General features: G+C 48.0%; 1 protein-coding gene across 1 annotated transcript in view; it reads right to left on the bottom strand.

Annotated features, from left to right (window-relative positions):
• CORIN (corin, serine peptidase) overlaps positions 1–13,050 on the bottom strand; it is a 649,735-nt gene extending 636,685 nt beyond the window's left edge. The window contains exon 1 of the mRNA XM_069744507.1: positions 12,871–13,050. Within this exon, the coding sequence (XP_069600608.1) occupies positions 12,871–12,942 (72 nt within the window). The 5' untranslated portion in view covers positions 12,943–13,050. The remainder of the gene's footprint in view (positions 1–12,870) is intronic.
• Between the last annotated feature and the right edge of the window lie 635 nt (positions 13,051–13,685).

The following is a 13,685-nucleotide window of genomic DNA, read 5'->3' as shown; positions in this document are numbered from 1 at the left end:
TTTTTGAATGGAAAATTAGCTCCATTTGTTAGCGGACACCATGTCGCATTTGGAGAGCCCCTGTGTGCCTATGCAATGGAGCTCCCCCACACGTGACCCCATTTTGGAAACTAGACCCCCCAAGGAACTTATCTAGATGCATACTGAGCACTTTAAACCCCCAGGTGCTTCACAGAAGTTTATAATGCAGGGCCATGAAAATAAAAAATAATTTTTCTTTTCTCAAAAATGATTTTTTAGCCTGGAATTTCCTATTTTGCCAATGGTAATAGGAGAAATTGGACCACAAATGTTGTTGTCCAGTTTGTCCTGAGTACGCTGATACCCCATATGTGGGGGTAAACCACTGTGTGGGCGCACGGCAGGGCTCAGAAGGGAAGGCACGCCATTTGGCTTTTTAAATGGAAAATTAGCTCCAATCATTAGCGGACACCATGTCGCGTTTGGAGAGCCCCTGTGTGCCTAAACATTAGAGATCCCCCACAAATGACCCCATTTTGGAAACTAGACCCCCAAAGGAACTAATCTAGATGTGTGGTGAGCACTTTGAACCCTCAAGTGCTTCACAGAAGTTTATAACGCAGAGCCATGAAAATAAAAATAAAAAATTATTTTCTCAAAAATGATTTTTTAGCCCGCAATTATTTATTTTTCCAAGGGTAACAGGAGAAATTTGACCCCAAAAGTTGTTGTCCAGTTTCTCCTGAGTACGCTGATACCCAATATGTGGGGGTAAACCACTGTTTAGGCACATGCTGGGGCTCGGAAGTGAAGTAGTGACGTTTTGAAATGCAGACTTTGATGGAATGCTCTTCAGGCGTCACGTTGCGTTTGCAGAGCCCCTGATGTGGCTAAACAGTAGAAACCCCCCACAAGTGACCCCATTTTGGAAACTAGACCCCGAAAGGAACTTATCTAGATGTGAGGTGAGCACTTTGAACCCCCAAGTGCTTCACAGAAGTTCATAACACAGAGCAGTGAAAATAATAAATACGTTTTCTTTCCTCAAAAATAATTTTTTAGCCCAGAATTTTTTATTTTCCCAAGGGTTACAGGAGAAATTGGACCACAAATGTTGTTGTCCAGTTTCTCCTGAGTAAGCTGATACCCCATGTGTGGGGGTAAACCACTGTTTGGGCACACGTGGGGGCTCAGAAGGAAAGTAGTGACTTTTGAAATGCAGACTTTGATGGAATGGTCTGCGGGCATCACGTTGCGGATTACTGCAACATTTTTTCAAACTGAGTGTTTTTGGTTTTACTATTCTCTTTTGTTTCTTCAGGTTTCTTGGTGGTGTGTGAACATGATCATACAGACTTGTTCACTGTGCAAGTAGCCCATGTGTTCCTGTTTCCATAATTGTTCTCTTGTGTCTACAAGACTGGGGAGTTCCACCACTCCTCTTGGGCTATCTGCACAAAAGCTGTTCTACCCTGTATGCACACATGGATTTTTCCTCTCTGAACCCTGTTCACACAGGTTATATACAGATGATCAGGTTTTTAAATACATCAGATAGGGATTGCATACATTAGTTAGGACTGCTCTGATAAGGGTATACCGTGAAGATTGGTAGAGCAGCTTAGTATACATTTTTTGCAAAAAACGTATCAACCAAATACCCTGTTTTTTACATCTTTTACTAGCACTTGCGGATTACTGCAACATTTTTTTGAAACTGAGTGTTTTTTGGTTTTACTATTCTCTTTTGTGTCTTCAGGTTTCTTCGTGGTGTGTGAACATGATCATACAGACTTGTTCACTGTGCAAGTAGCCCATGTGTTCCTGTTTCCATCACGTTGCGTTTGCAGAGCCCCTGGTGTGCCTAAACAGTAGAAACCCCCCACAAGTGACCTCATTTTGGAAACTAGACCCCCCAAGGAACTTATCTAGATATGTGGTGAGCACTTTGAACCCCCAAGTGCTTCACAGACGTTTACAACGCAGAGCCGTGAAAATAAAAAATCATTTTTCTTTCCTCAAAAATGATGTTTTAGCAAGCAATTTTTTATTTTCTCAAGGGTAACAGGAGAAATTGGACCCCAGTAATTGTTGTGCAGTTTGTCCTGAGTACGCTGCTACCCGATATGTGGGGGTAAACCACTGTTTGGGCACACGTCGGGGCTCGGAAGTGAGGGAGCACCATTTGACTTTTTGAATACAAGATTGGCTGGAATCAATGGTGGCGCCATGTTGCGTTTTGGAGACCCCCTGATGTGCCTAAACAGTGGAAACCCCTCAATTCTAACTCCAACACACCCCTAAACCTTATCCCAACTGTAGCCGTAACCCTAATCACAACCCTAACCCCAACACACCCGTAACCCCAACACACCCCTAACCCTAACCACAACCCTAATTCCAACCCAACCCTAGCCCTAAGGCTATGTGCCAACGTTGCGGATTCGTGTGAGATTTTTCAGCACCATTTTTGAAAAATTCGCGGGTAAAAGGCACTGCGTTTTACCTGCGGATTTACCGCGGATTTCCAGTGTTTTTTGTCCGGATTTCACCTGCGGATTCCTATTGAGGAACAGGTGTAAAACGCTGCGGAATCCGCACAAAGAATTGGCATGCTGCGGAAAATACAACGCAGCGTTCCCGCGCGGTATTTTCCGCACCATGGGCACAGCGGATTTGGGTCCATATGTTTACATGGTACTGTAAACCTGATGGAACTCTGCTGCGGATCCGCAGCGGCCAATCCGCACCGTGTGCACATAGCCTGATTCTAAAGGTATGTGCACAAGCTGCGGAAAACGCTGCGGATCCGCAGCAGTTTCCCATGAGTTTACAGTTCAATGCAAACCTATGGGAAACAAAAATCGCTGTACACATGATGCAGAAAAACTGCACGGAAACGCAGCAGTTTACATTCCGCAGCATGTCACTTCTTTCTGCGGATTCCGCAGCGGTTTTACAACTGCTCAAATAGAAAATCGCTGTTGTAAAACCGCATTGAAATGCGCAGAAAAAACGCGGTAAATCCGCCATAAATCCGCAGCGGTTTAGCACTGCGGATTTATCAAATCCGCAGCGGAAAAATCCGCAGAGGACCAGAATACGTGTGCACATACCGAAACCCTAACCCTACCCCTACCCCTAACCCTACCCCTAACCCTACCCCTAACCCTACCCCTAACCCTAGTTCTTACCCCAAGCTTAGTGGAAAAAAAATATATATATATTTGTTATTGTCCCTACCTATGGGGGTGACAAAGGAGGGGGGGGTCATTTACTTTTTTTTTTTATTTTGATCACTGAGATATAACCTATCTCAGTGATCAAAATTCACTCTGGAACGAATCTGCCGGCCGGCAGATTCGGCGGGCGCACTGCGCATGCGCCCGCCATTTTGGAAGATGGCGGCACCCAGGAAAGAAGACGGACGGTCCCCGGGAGGCCAGGTAAGTATAAGGGGGGGAGATCAGGGCACGGGGGGGGGGGGGAGGGGGGCGTCGGAGCACGGGGGGGTGGATCGGAACACGGGGGGGTGGATTGGAGCACGTAGTGGGGGATCGCTGTGCGGGCGGGTGGATCGGAGCACGGGGGGGAATCGCTGTGCGGGGGGAGAATCGGAGTGCGGGGGGTTTGATTGGAGCATGGGGGGTGTGATTGGAGCACGGGGGGAGCGGACAGGAGGACAGGGGAGCGGAGCACAGGACCGAGGGGAGCGGACCACAGATCGGGGGGCTGGGGGGGCGATCGGAGGGGTGGGGTGGGTGCACATTAGTGTGTCCAGCCATGGCCGATGATATTGCAGCATCGGCCATGGCTGGATTGTAATATTTCACCATTTTTTTAGGTGAAATATTACAAATCGCTCTGATTGGCAGTTTCACTTTCAACAGCCAATCAGAGCGATCGTAGCCCCTGGGCTAAACTACCACTCCCCCTGTCCCTGCAGGCCGGGTGAAATGGGAGTTAACCCTTTCACCCGATCTGCAGGGACGCGATCTTTCCATGACGCATATGCTGCGTCATGGGTCGGAATGGCACCGACTTTCATGACGCAGCGTATGCGTCAAAGGTCGGGAAGGGGTTAAATAAAGTTAGCTCATCTTTTGCTTGTCTGTGTGCAAAGAAATAACATCTGTGACAGCCTAGAGCCTTGGGATAGATTTCAGCTATATTGTACATGAGTTTTTCTGGCATACATGACAATAAATTTGTCACATGACGATTGGTCACTTATCTTTTACTAAGTGCCTACCTAGTTTTTAAAAAAGTGCAAGTGCAATAGAGCAAAAACTCACAAACTTATGTACAAAATACAACTTGCATGAAATTTAGACTCCAGTTTCCTGGCATACATGTGATGAAACATTCGCTTCCATCAGTATTCAGACATGAAACCCAAAACTCCATTTTATAATTACTGTACATGAACTGAAGCTCATTCTACTCCATATACGGTACTTTTACAGAGATGGGTCTTCATCCACTACTATCATCAGCCACAGTGGATACCCATGCTAATGCTGTGTTTACTGTAAAATATTATATTGCCTGTTATGTCACTACAACACCTTTATTTAGATGTACAGCAACATTTAATGCATTATCTTATCTCAGGCTTATCATAATGTGTTAAATGGAACGTGTCAATGGGTTTTTGCCATTTAATCTGAAAAAAGCAAAATGTAGAGGTTGAGAGCCTGATTCCAGGGATGTGTCATTTATTGGTATGTGTTCTGTAGTTTCAATACAATTAGTGTTTTATCAGCAGGAGATTCTCACTAGAGGACTTAAGGTACCGTTACACTAAACGACTTACCCAACGATCACGACCAGCGATACGACCTGGCCGTGATCGTTGGTAAGTTGTTGTGTGGTCGCTGGGGAGCTGTCACACAGATAACTCTCTCCAGCGACCAACGATCAGGGGAACGACTTCGGCATCGTTGAAACTGTCTTCAACGATGCCGAAGTCCCCGGGTAACCAGGGTAAACATCGGGTTACTAAGCACCAGCCGTAAAGCAGAGCACAGCGGTGACCAGGGGCGGATTATCAGAGGGTCAATATGGGCGGTAGCCCAGGGCCCAGTGGTCTGGGGGGGCCCTGGGCTACCGCACAGATTGACCCTCTGATAATCATCTGTGAATGACGGCGGCCGCCGCCGGCATTTATGTGCCCCCCCGCCGTACCCGGTGGGCAGAGAGAGGGGGCCCGCATCGGGCCCCTTCTCATCTGCTCACCGGGCCCCTTCCGGCGCTGCGGCGGTTTCCTATTGACGTGCGGGCGCGCTCCCGCACGTCAATAGTTAACAGCCGCCAGCCAATTGGAGGCTGGCGGCTGATGTCGGCCGCAGGCGCACACGTCGCCGGCGTCTGACGTCATTGTCAGTCGCCGGCGAGTGTGCTCTGCTGCAGGGAGCTTGCCGCCTGGAGCGCGGACAGGTGAGGAGACTGCTTGTATTTTTTTTTGTTTTTGTTTTTTATAACGGTGGACACACTGGGGCAATGCTGGAGGACACTGGGGCAGATTGCTGGAGGACGCTGGGGCAGATTGCTGGAGGACGCTGGGGCAGATTGCTGGAGGACACTGGAGCAATGCTGGAGGACGCTGGGGCAATGCTGGAGGACCCTGGGGCAGATGGCTGGAGGACACTGGGGCAGATGGCTGGAGGACCCTGGGGCAGATGGCTGGAGGACACTGGGGCAGATGGCTGGAGGACACTGGGGCAGATGGCTGGAGGACACTGGGGCAGATGGCTGGAGGACACTGGGGCAGATGGCTGGAGGACACTGGGGCAGATGGCTGGAGGACACTGGGGCAGATGGCTGGAGGACACTGGGGCAGATGGCTGGAGGACACACTGTCTGGGAGCAATGCTGGACACACTGGGGGCAATATGCTGGAGACACTGGGGCAGATTGCTGGACACTGGGGCAATATGCTGGACATACTGGGGCAGATTGCTGGACACACTGAGGGCAGGACTGGAGGCATGGGCAGAATGTAGACACGGGGCATGATTGGAGACACGGGGCAGAATGAAAGACACGGGGCAGGATTGGATCATGGGGCAGGATGGATACGATGGAGACATATGGGGCAGGATGTGGAGATCATATGGGGTAGAATGGATACTCATGAGGGCAGGATGCGAGAACATATGGCTGGAGCCAGGAATGAGACACACGGGGCCAGGATGTGGAATATTATTACCATAGGGGCTAATTAAGGGATATTATTACTGCAGTGATGTATTTATTTTATTTTTGAGTATACTGTTTTAAATGGGGGTCGGTCCTGTTACTGTGCAGAGTGACACTATATCGCCTTTTTTTCTTCATGTGGTGTAATGTAGAAGTTGTGAAAAATTAAGTAATGTGTTCTACAAGCGGAGCTCGAGATAACTGTTATTTCCTGCAGAAACGAGTCCTGGCTGGAAGAAATGATGGCGGTCTGTGCTGGATGAAAGATGAAGGACTTCACCTAGAGACGTCACTGGTGAGTCAGTGTTACCTATACACTGACACTATACACTGTATACTATATAGAGGTCCTGTGTATAATGTCACCAGTGATCTCTGTATTACCTCTACACAGACACTGCATACTAAGTACAGATCTCCTGTGAATACTGGCACTTATGGTGATAGTATTGTGTTGTTGTTTTTTACTGATCAGTATTGTAGTATTCAGTCACTATGTGGTGGTAATATGTGGTCTGGAAATAGTGTTGTGGTATTTGTCCCTTGTATGTGATATTTGGTCACCAAGTGGTGGTAATATGTGGTCTTGACATGGTGCGGTGGTATTTGTTCCTTGTATGTGATATTATTCGATCACTGTGGTTGTAATTTGTGGTCTGGTCATGTTGCGGTGGTATTTGTTCCTTGTATGTGATATTATTGGTCAAAATATACCTAAATTGTATTGTATATTCTACCAAATATTTAATAGGTTACAGTAGAGTAGGGCCCGGCCATTTTTCTGGAATAATCTGGTTCGGGTATATCATGACCCCCGTCACATGACCCGGGGGGGGGCCCACAGTGTCTGAACAGCCCGGTGCCCTGGCTACCCTTAATCCACCCCTGGCGGTGACGTCACCGCTGTGCTCTGCTTTACGGCCGGCCGGCGCTGACACAGTCAGTGCAGGGAAGCTGACGGCGAGGGACGTGACAGACATCGGAATGTAAGTATGTAGTGTTTTTTTTTAACTTTTACAATGGTAACCAGGGTAAATATCGGGTTACTAAGAGCGGCTCTGCGCTTAGTAACCCGATGTTTACCCTGGTTACAAGTGAACACATCGCTGGATCGGCATCACACACGCCGATCCAGCGATGACAGCGGGTGATCAGCGACCAAAAAAAGGTCCTGATCATTCCCCAGCGACCAACGATCTCCCAGCAGGGGCCTGATCGTTGGTCGCTGTCACACATAACGAGATCATTGGCGGGATCGTTGCTACGTCACAAAAAGCGTGACAATGCAACGATATCGTTAACGAAATCGTTATGTGTGAAGGTACCTTAAGTCTTAGGCTGCCGTCACACTAGCAGTATTTGGTCAGTATTTTACATCAGTATTTGTAAGCCAAAACCAGGAGTGGGTGATAAATACAGAAGTGCTGCATATGTTTCTATATACTTTTCCTCTATTTGTTCCACTCCTGGTTTTGGCTTACAAATACTGATGTAACATACTGACCAAATACTGCTAGTGTGACGGCAGCCTTACATGTAGACTAGTCCAGCCAACCCCGCCCCCACCACTGATTGGCATGTTACTGGACTTAAGCTACCAATCAGAGGTGTGGGCGGGGTTATACACAGTTCAGCATTCTGACCACTGCTGGATATACAACAGATAAAATAGGGATTCTATCAAAACTACACCAAACAGCCGATTAAGTGACACATTGCTGATATCAGGGTTTCAGTGCTCTTAGAAGGAGCAACTCGCAAGCTGGCTAGCAGCCGTGTTGGGATTAATCCGGGACCTTTCTGCCACCGCACATTTATATTGAATTAGTGTTGGATACATGATGTCTCATCCTTCAGAAGTTCCTGATTGTCTCTTATATAGTGCACACAGCATAGAACTCACACTGGGATCTTGGAATTTCAAGTCTTTCACGAGAGCTTTTTGGGAAGAGAGATAAGATTTGCCCAGCGCTGGCACTCTAGGCAGATCTGTGCGAATAGCCTGCTGATCTATTTTTAAGCAGGTATTTTAACATTCAGACTTTCCACTGTGGAATTATTGGGTGTGAGTAGACTGTCATTTGGGGGGGAATATGAAGTCTCATCTTCTGCAGGGTTATTTTTAGGGGTAATGGATAAAAAAAAAAGACCAGGATTACATATCTGTCCATTCCGATATTCTAACTAGGAAACTTTTCTCTTTAAATAATTTCACAGTTGTTTAATACAATCGTTACCAAATAACTATATAAGCAGGGGTATAACTTTTATTACAAATACATTATTTTAGACATAGAAAGATTTCAACAACTAATATGGTAGCACAATGCACTGGAAAGCATTTGTAAAAACAGAGCTGTTCCCCCAGCAATCAATGAGGACCCAGCTGTACGAGACCTGATTGGTCAGTATAAGAAAATTCTGACTTGTATTTTCTTCCTTTTGTTACAAAAAAAGAGTTCTTTGTTGAAAATCTAAACGTATAACTTATTTTCATCTGCGTTCATTGCTTATAAATTGTGGAAGTAAATGAATCACAAGTCTTAGAACTAATAACTGCATTAGATTGTCACACGTCTGTGCAAAAATTGTCAAAATGTAGGAAAACTATCTAATTGATGTCAAGTACACAAATACAGGCTCACATGACAAAGCACACACAGATGGAACTGAGATGTCGCTTATGAGAAGCACGGCTAAAAGGAGAGCAAAGGAGGCAAAATAGATATTCATGTAACAGAAAGAAACAAACCTAGCATGTGTAGGGATGTAGGGTCTCTGAATTTATAGAAGAACATGCTGCTAAATGCAACTGAGCAGATCAGATAGCAACTTTTTATATAAATTAAATATAAATCGTAGAATATCATTAACATTTGAAAACTTCAAAAGGTTCTAAACATGCTTAATAAATACATGATAATAAATAAAAATAGATATACAGGGTATTGCTAAAGTCTGGATACATAGGCAAAAATACATATTCTCAAGAAATGAAATGTCTCAACAACATTTTATTCAATTAGATTATTAAACAATTTCTTCAATATGCTTTTCAGTATTTGCGATGCAAAGGTTGATATGCTGCAAAATTCTATTACAGTTATATGAATTAAAATTCTAGTTAATGAGAATTCCTATGTGTCTGGACTTTAGGGACACCATATAGAATAACACTGCTTACTTATGTCCTGAGAATGCAATAAAGCAATAGCTAATAGCTTGGTTGTCAAGATCTAAAGGTTGGTATACAAAAAAAACAGATAGATAGATAGATAGATAGATAGATAGATAGATAGATAGATAGATAGATAGATAGATAGATAGATAGATAGATAGAAAAAAGGGTGTCAATTTTAGTATATCTATAGCTTGCAGGAAGGAAGGAAGGAAGGAAGGAAGGAAGGAAGGAAGGAAGGAAGGAAGGAAGGAAGGAAGGAAGGAAGGAAGGAAGGAAGGAAGGAAGGAAGGAAGGAAGGAAGGAAGGAAGGAAGGAAGGAAGGAAGGAAGGAAGGAAGGAAGGAAGGAAGGAAGGAAGGAAGGAAGGAAGGAAGGAAGGGCTAAGTAACAAAATAATTTAGTTTTCTATACAAATTATAGATTGTAGCAATTCTATAAACTGACACTTCTGTCCCACATGTTATTATTACTGTAATAAATGTTTTACTCATGAAAACTTAAGATTAGAATCGGAGCAGGATTCCTGCAGAGAGGAAGTTTGCGTATAATATACAGCATTAGGAGGGCATGTTATGATGTGCTGCCTAAGAGAGAAAATACAGCTGCATGAATTATATAGATGGCAAGAACACTGTGAATTATGCCACTTAAAGATTAATGTTCGCTTTGCTCTTCTCTTGTATACTCCATTCAGTAGTGCTGAATACACAAATGCATTGTTTTCAATATTTGCACCCTGAGGATTATTACATGTTTACCTTCTGCTTTATGGGAAATCACAGACAATTATTTAGTTTATATAGAAGTTCCAAATTTCAAACTCAGCACCACTACATTGGTAGATAAAAGCTCTGACTCAAAGATAGCCAGCTTAACAGATAGCTGAATAAGTGAGAGAGAGAGACAGAGACTGAGAGAGAGAGACATAGAGAAAGAGAGAGACTGAGAGCGCGACAGAGAGACAAAGAGAGAGACAGAGAGACAGAGAGGGAGAGCGACAGAGACAGAGAGAGACAGAGAGAGACAGAGAGAATGAGAGAGAAAGAGAGAGAGCGACAGAAAGACAAAGAGAGAGACAGAGAGAGACAGACAGAGAGACAGAGACTGAGAGACAGAGCGAGAGAGAGACAGAGACTGAGAGAGACAGAGAGAGCGACAGAGAGACAAAGAGAGAGACAGCGAGACAAAGAGAGAGACAGCGAGGGAGAGACAGAGAGCGACAGAGAGACAGACAGACACTGAGAGAGACAGAGACAGAGAGACAGACATAGAGAAAGAGACAGAGAGAGACAGAGAAAGAGAGAGCGACAGAGAGACAAAGAGAGAGACAGAAAAAGAGAGACAGAGAGAGCGACAGAGTCAAAGAGAGAGACAGAGACAGACAGAGAGCGACACCACAGAGAGAGAGACACAGAGACAGAGAGAGACAGAGAGAGACAGAGAGACGTGATAACAAGATAGATAGATATGAGATAGAAATTGTTGCTAGACGGTTTATACAAATGTTATTATCCTTCTGTCAGTGACCTGGGTAAAAACCTTTCATAGTTCTGCCACAACTTTTGCTTATGACAGACCCCCAGTGCCAATACCCCCGCTCCCAGCTCCAGAGCCCGCACCCCACAACGTCTCCGCAGCAAGTTTTACCTTCAGTTCTCTCATCACAAGTAACACCTCAGTGCAGTGTGTGCAGCCCCCCATGTGCAGCAGCCCCCCATGTGCAGACACTGCTACCTGATAACCGGGGTCCCCGCCTCCCGCTGGCGTACAGCACAGACCCCATAGTGTCGGCTCCCACCTCACAGACCCCATAGTGTCGGCTCCCACCTCACAGACCCCATAGTGTCGGCTCCCACCTCACAGACCCCATAGTGTCGGCCCCCACCTCACAGACCCCATAGTGTCGGCTCCCACCTCACAGACCCCATAGTGTCGGCTCTCACCTCACAGACCCCATAGTGTCGGCTCCCACCTCACAGACCCCATAGTGTCGGCCCCCACCTCACAGACCCCATAGTGTCGGCCCCCACCTCACAGACCCCATAGTGTCGGCTCCCACCTCACAGACCCCATAGTGTCGGCCCCCACCTCACAGACCCCATAGTGTCGGCTCCCACCTCACAGACCCCATAGTGTCGGCCCCCACCTCACAGACCCCATAGTGTCAACTCCCACCTCACAGACCCCATAGTGTCGGCTCCCACCTCACAGACCCCATAGTGTCGGCTCCCACCTCACAGACCCCATAGTGTCGGCTCCCACCTCACAGACCCCATAGTGTCGGCCCCCACCTCACAGACCCCATAGTGTCGGCTCCCACCTCACAGACCCCATAGTGTCGGCTCCCACCTCACAGACCCCATAGTGTCGGCTCCCACCTCACAGACCCCATAGTGTCGGCCCCCACCTCACAGACCCCATAGTGTCGGCTCCCACCTCACAGACCCCATAGTGTCGGCCCCCACCTCACAGACCCCATAGTGTCAACTCCCACCTCACAGACCCCATAGTGTCGGCTCCCACCTCACAGACCCCATAGTGTCGGCCCCCACCTCACAGACCCCATAGTGTCGGCTCCCACCTCACAGACCCCATAGTGTCGGCTCCCACCTCACAGACCCCATAGTGTCGGCCCCCACCTCACAGACCCCATAGTGTCGGCTCCCACCTCACAGACCCCATAGTGTCGGCTCCCACCTCACAGACCCCATAGTGTCGGCCCCCACCTCACAGACCCCATAGTGTCGGCTCCCACCTCACAGACCCCATAGTGTCGGCTCCCACCTCACAGACCCCATAGTGTCGGCCCCCACCTCACAGACCCCATAGTGTCGGCTCCCACCTCACAGACCCCATAGTGTCGGCTCCCACCTCACAGACCCCATAGTGTCGGCCCCCACCTCACAGACCCCATAGTGTCGGCTCCCACCTCACAGACCCCATAGTGTCGGCTCCCACCTCACAGACCCCATAGTGTCGGCTCCCACCTCACAGACCCCATAGTGTCGGCTCCCACCTCACAGACCCCATAGTGTCGGCTCCCACCTCACAGACCCCATAGTGTCGGCTCCCACCTCACAGACCCCATAGTGTCGGCTCCCACCTCACAGACCCCATAGTGTCGGCTCCCAACTCACAGACCCCATAGTGTCGGCTCCCACCTCACAGACCCCATAGTGTCGGCTCCCACCTCACAGACCCCATAGTGTCGGCTCCCACCTCACAGACCCCATAGTGTCGGCTCCCACCTCACATTCTGCCGTTACATCAAGGCGCTGTATAAAGTTGGCGGCTGAGGCGACCAGCGACCATCTCGGACACGCACTCCCCTCTATAGGAGCCGCCGTGTGCCGGAGGGGAGCGCCGGCTCCATAGTGTCGGTGTACGGCAGGAGGACAAGGTGACATTAGGGAAATGCACAACACACATTCTAACCATCTGTAGGAGGCTCTGCACCTGGCACAGTGAGTAAAAGCCCCGACATGGCAGCCGTCACCGGGAGGCTGCACAGGACCGGGCATGCCTTACCCTGCTGGTGCAGATGACCGGGGTGTAGCTCTCCTCCGCGGGCAGGCTGCTGAACTGTTGCATGGACATCATGCTGAGAGCCGCTCACATCCCGCACTGCCGGGATCACTGCACCACTGTCCTCCACGTGCTGAGGATGGAGGGTCCCAGCATCTTGTCAGCCGCGGACACGCCCCTGATGGAGCAACAAGTCCGGCACCCTTCATGTGCCGGGGGCTCCTCAGCTGCTGCCGGTCACACCGCCTGCCGGTCCAGTGCTAATCAGCCTGACCAGATCGTGGTCGCCAGCAGCCCTGGGACCAGCGACTGGGAGACACCTGGTCATCTTATCAAATGTATCAAATATACTACTAATGATCATTAATTCCAGGGGGCTGCACATACACGGAACACATATAGAAAATACAGTGAACAGTGACAGACTGAGGGGGATCATCCTGCCCTCCGGGTTACTTACCATCCATCATCTGGTATTACAAAAAGAACAATTGCTGCTGGCAGCCCAATGACCTTGACTCAGACCAATCAGTATATGGATCTTCATGTCCTTAGACCGGATCTGTGCAGAAGTTTGAGATCACTTAATTGGACCATACCCGAGCTTACACCAAGTTTGTAAGTTATTTCTTTTAGTTAAGGGGATAATTTCCCAATTATTGGAAGTCGGACACCTGTGACTCCCACCGATTCTGAGAATGGGCTCTGTAAGCCTGGTCTGAATAGAGGTCACCTCCAAGCCATTCAGACAGGGCATTACAGAATCCCATTCTCAGAAGCAGTGGGCACCCAGAGGGTGGAGCATCAGCGAGCGGGAT

This window comes from Ranitomeya imitator, chromosome 1 (assembly GCF_032444005.1).
Source record: "Ranitomeya imitator isolate aRanImi1 chromosome 1, aRanImi1.pri, whole genome shotgun sequence".
In the NCBI taxonomy this organism is placed as follows: domain Eukaryota; kingdom Metazoa; phylum Chordata; class Amphibia; order Anura; family Dendrobatidae; genus Ranitomeya; species Ranitomeya imitator.
This window is presented reverse-complemented; position numbering and strand designations above follow the sequence as displayed.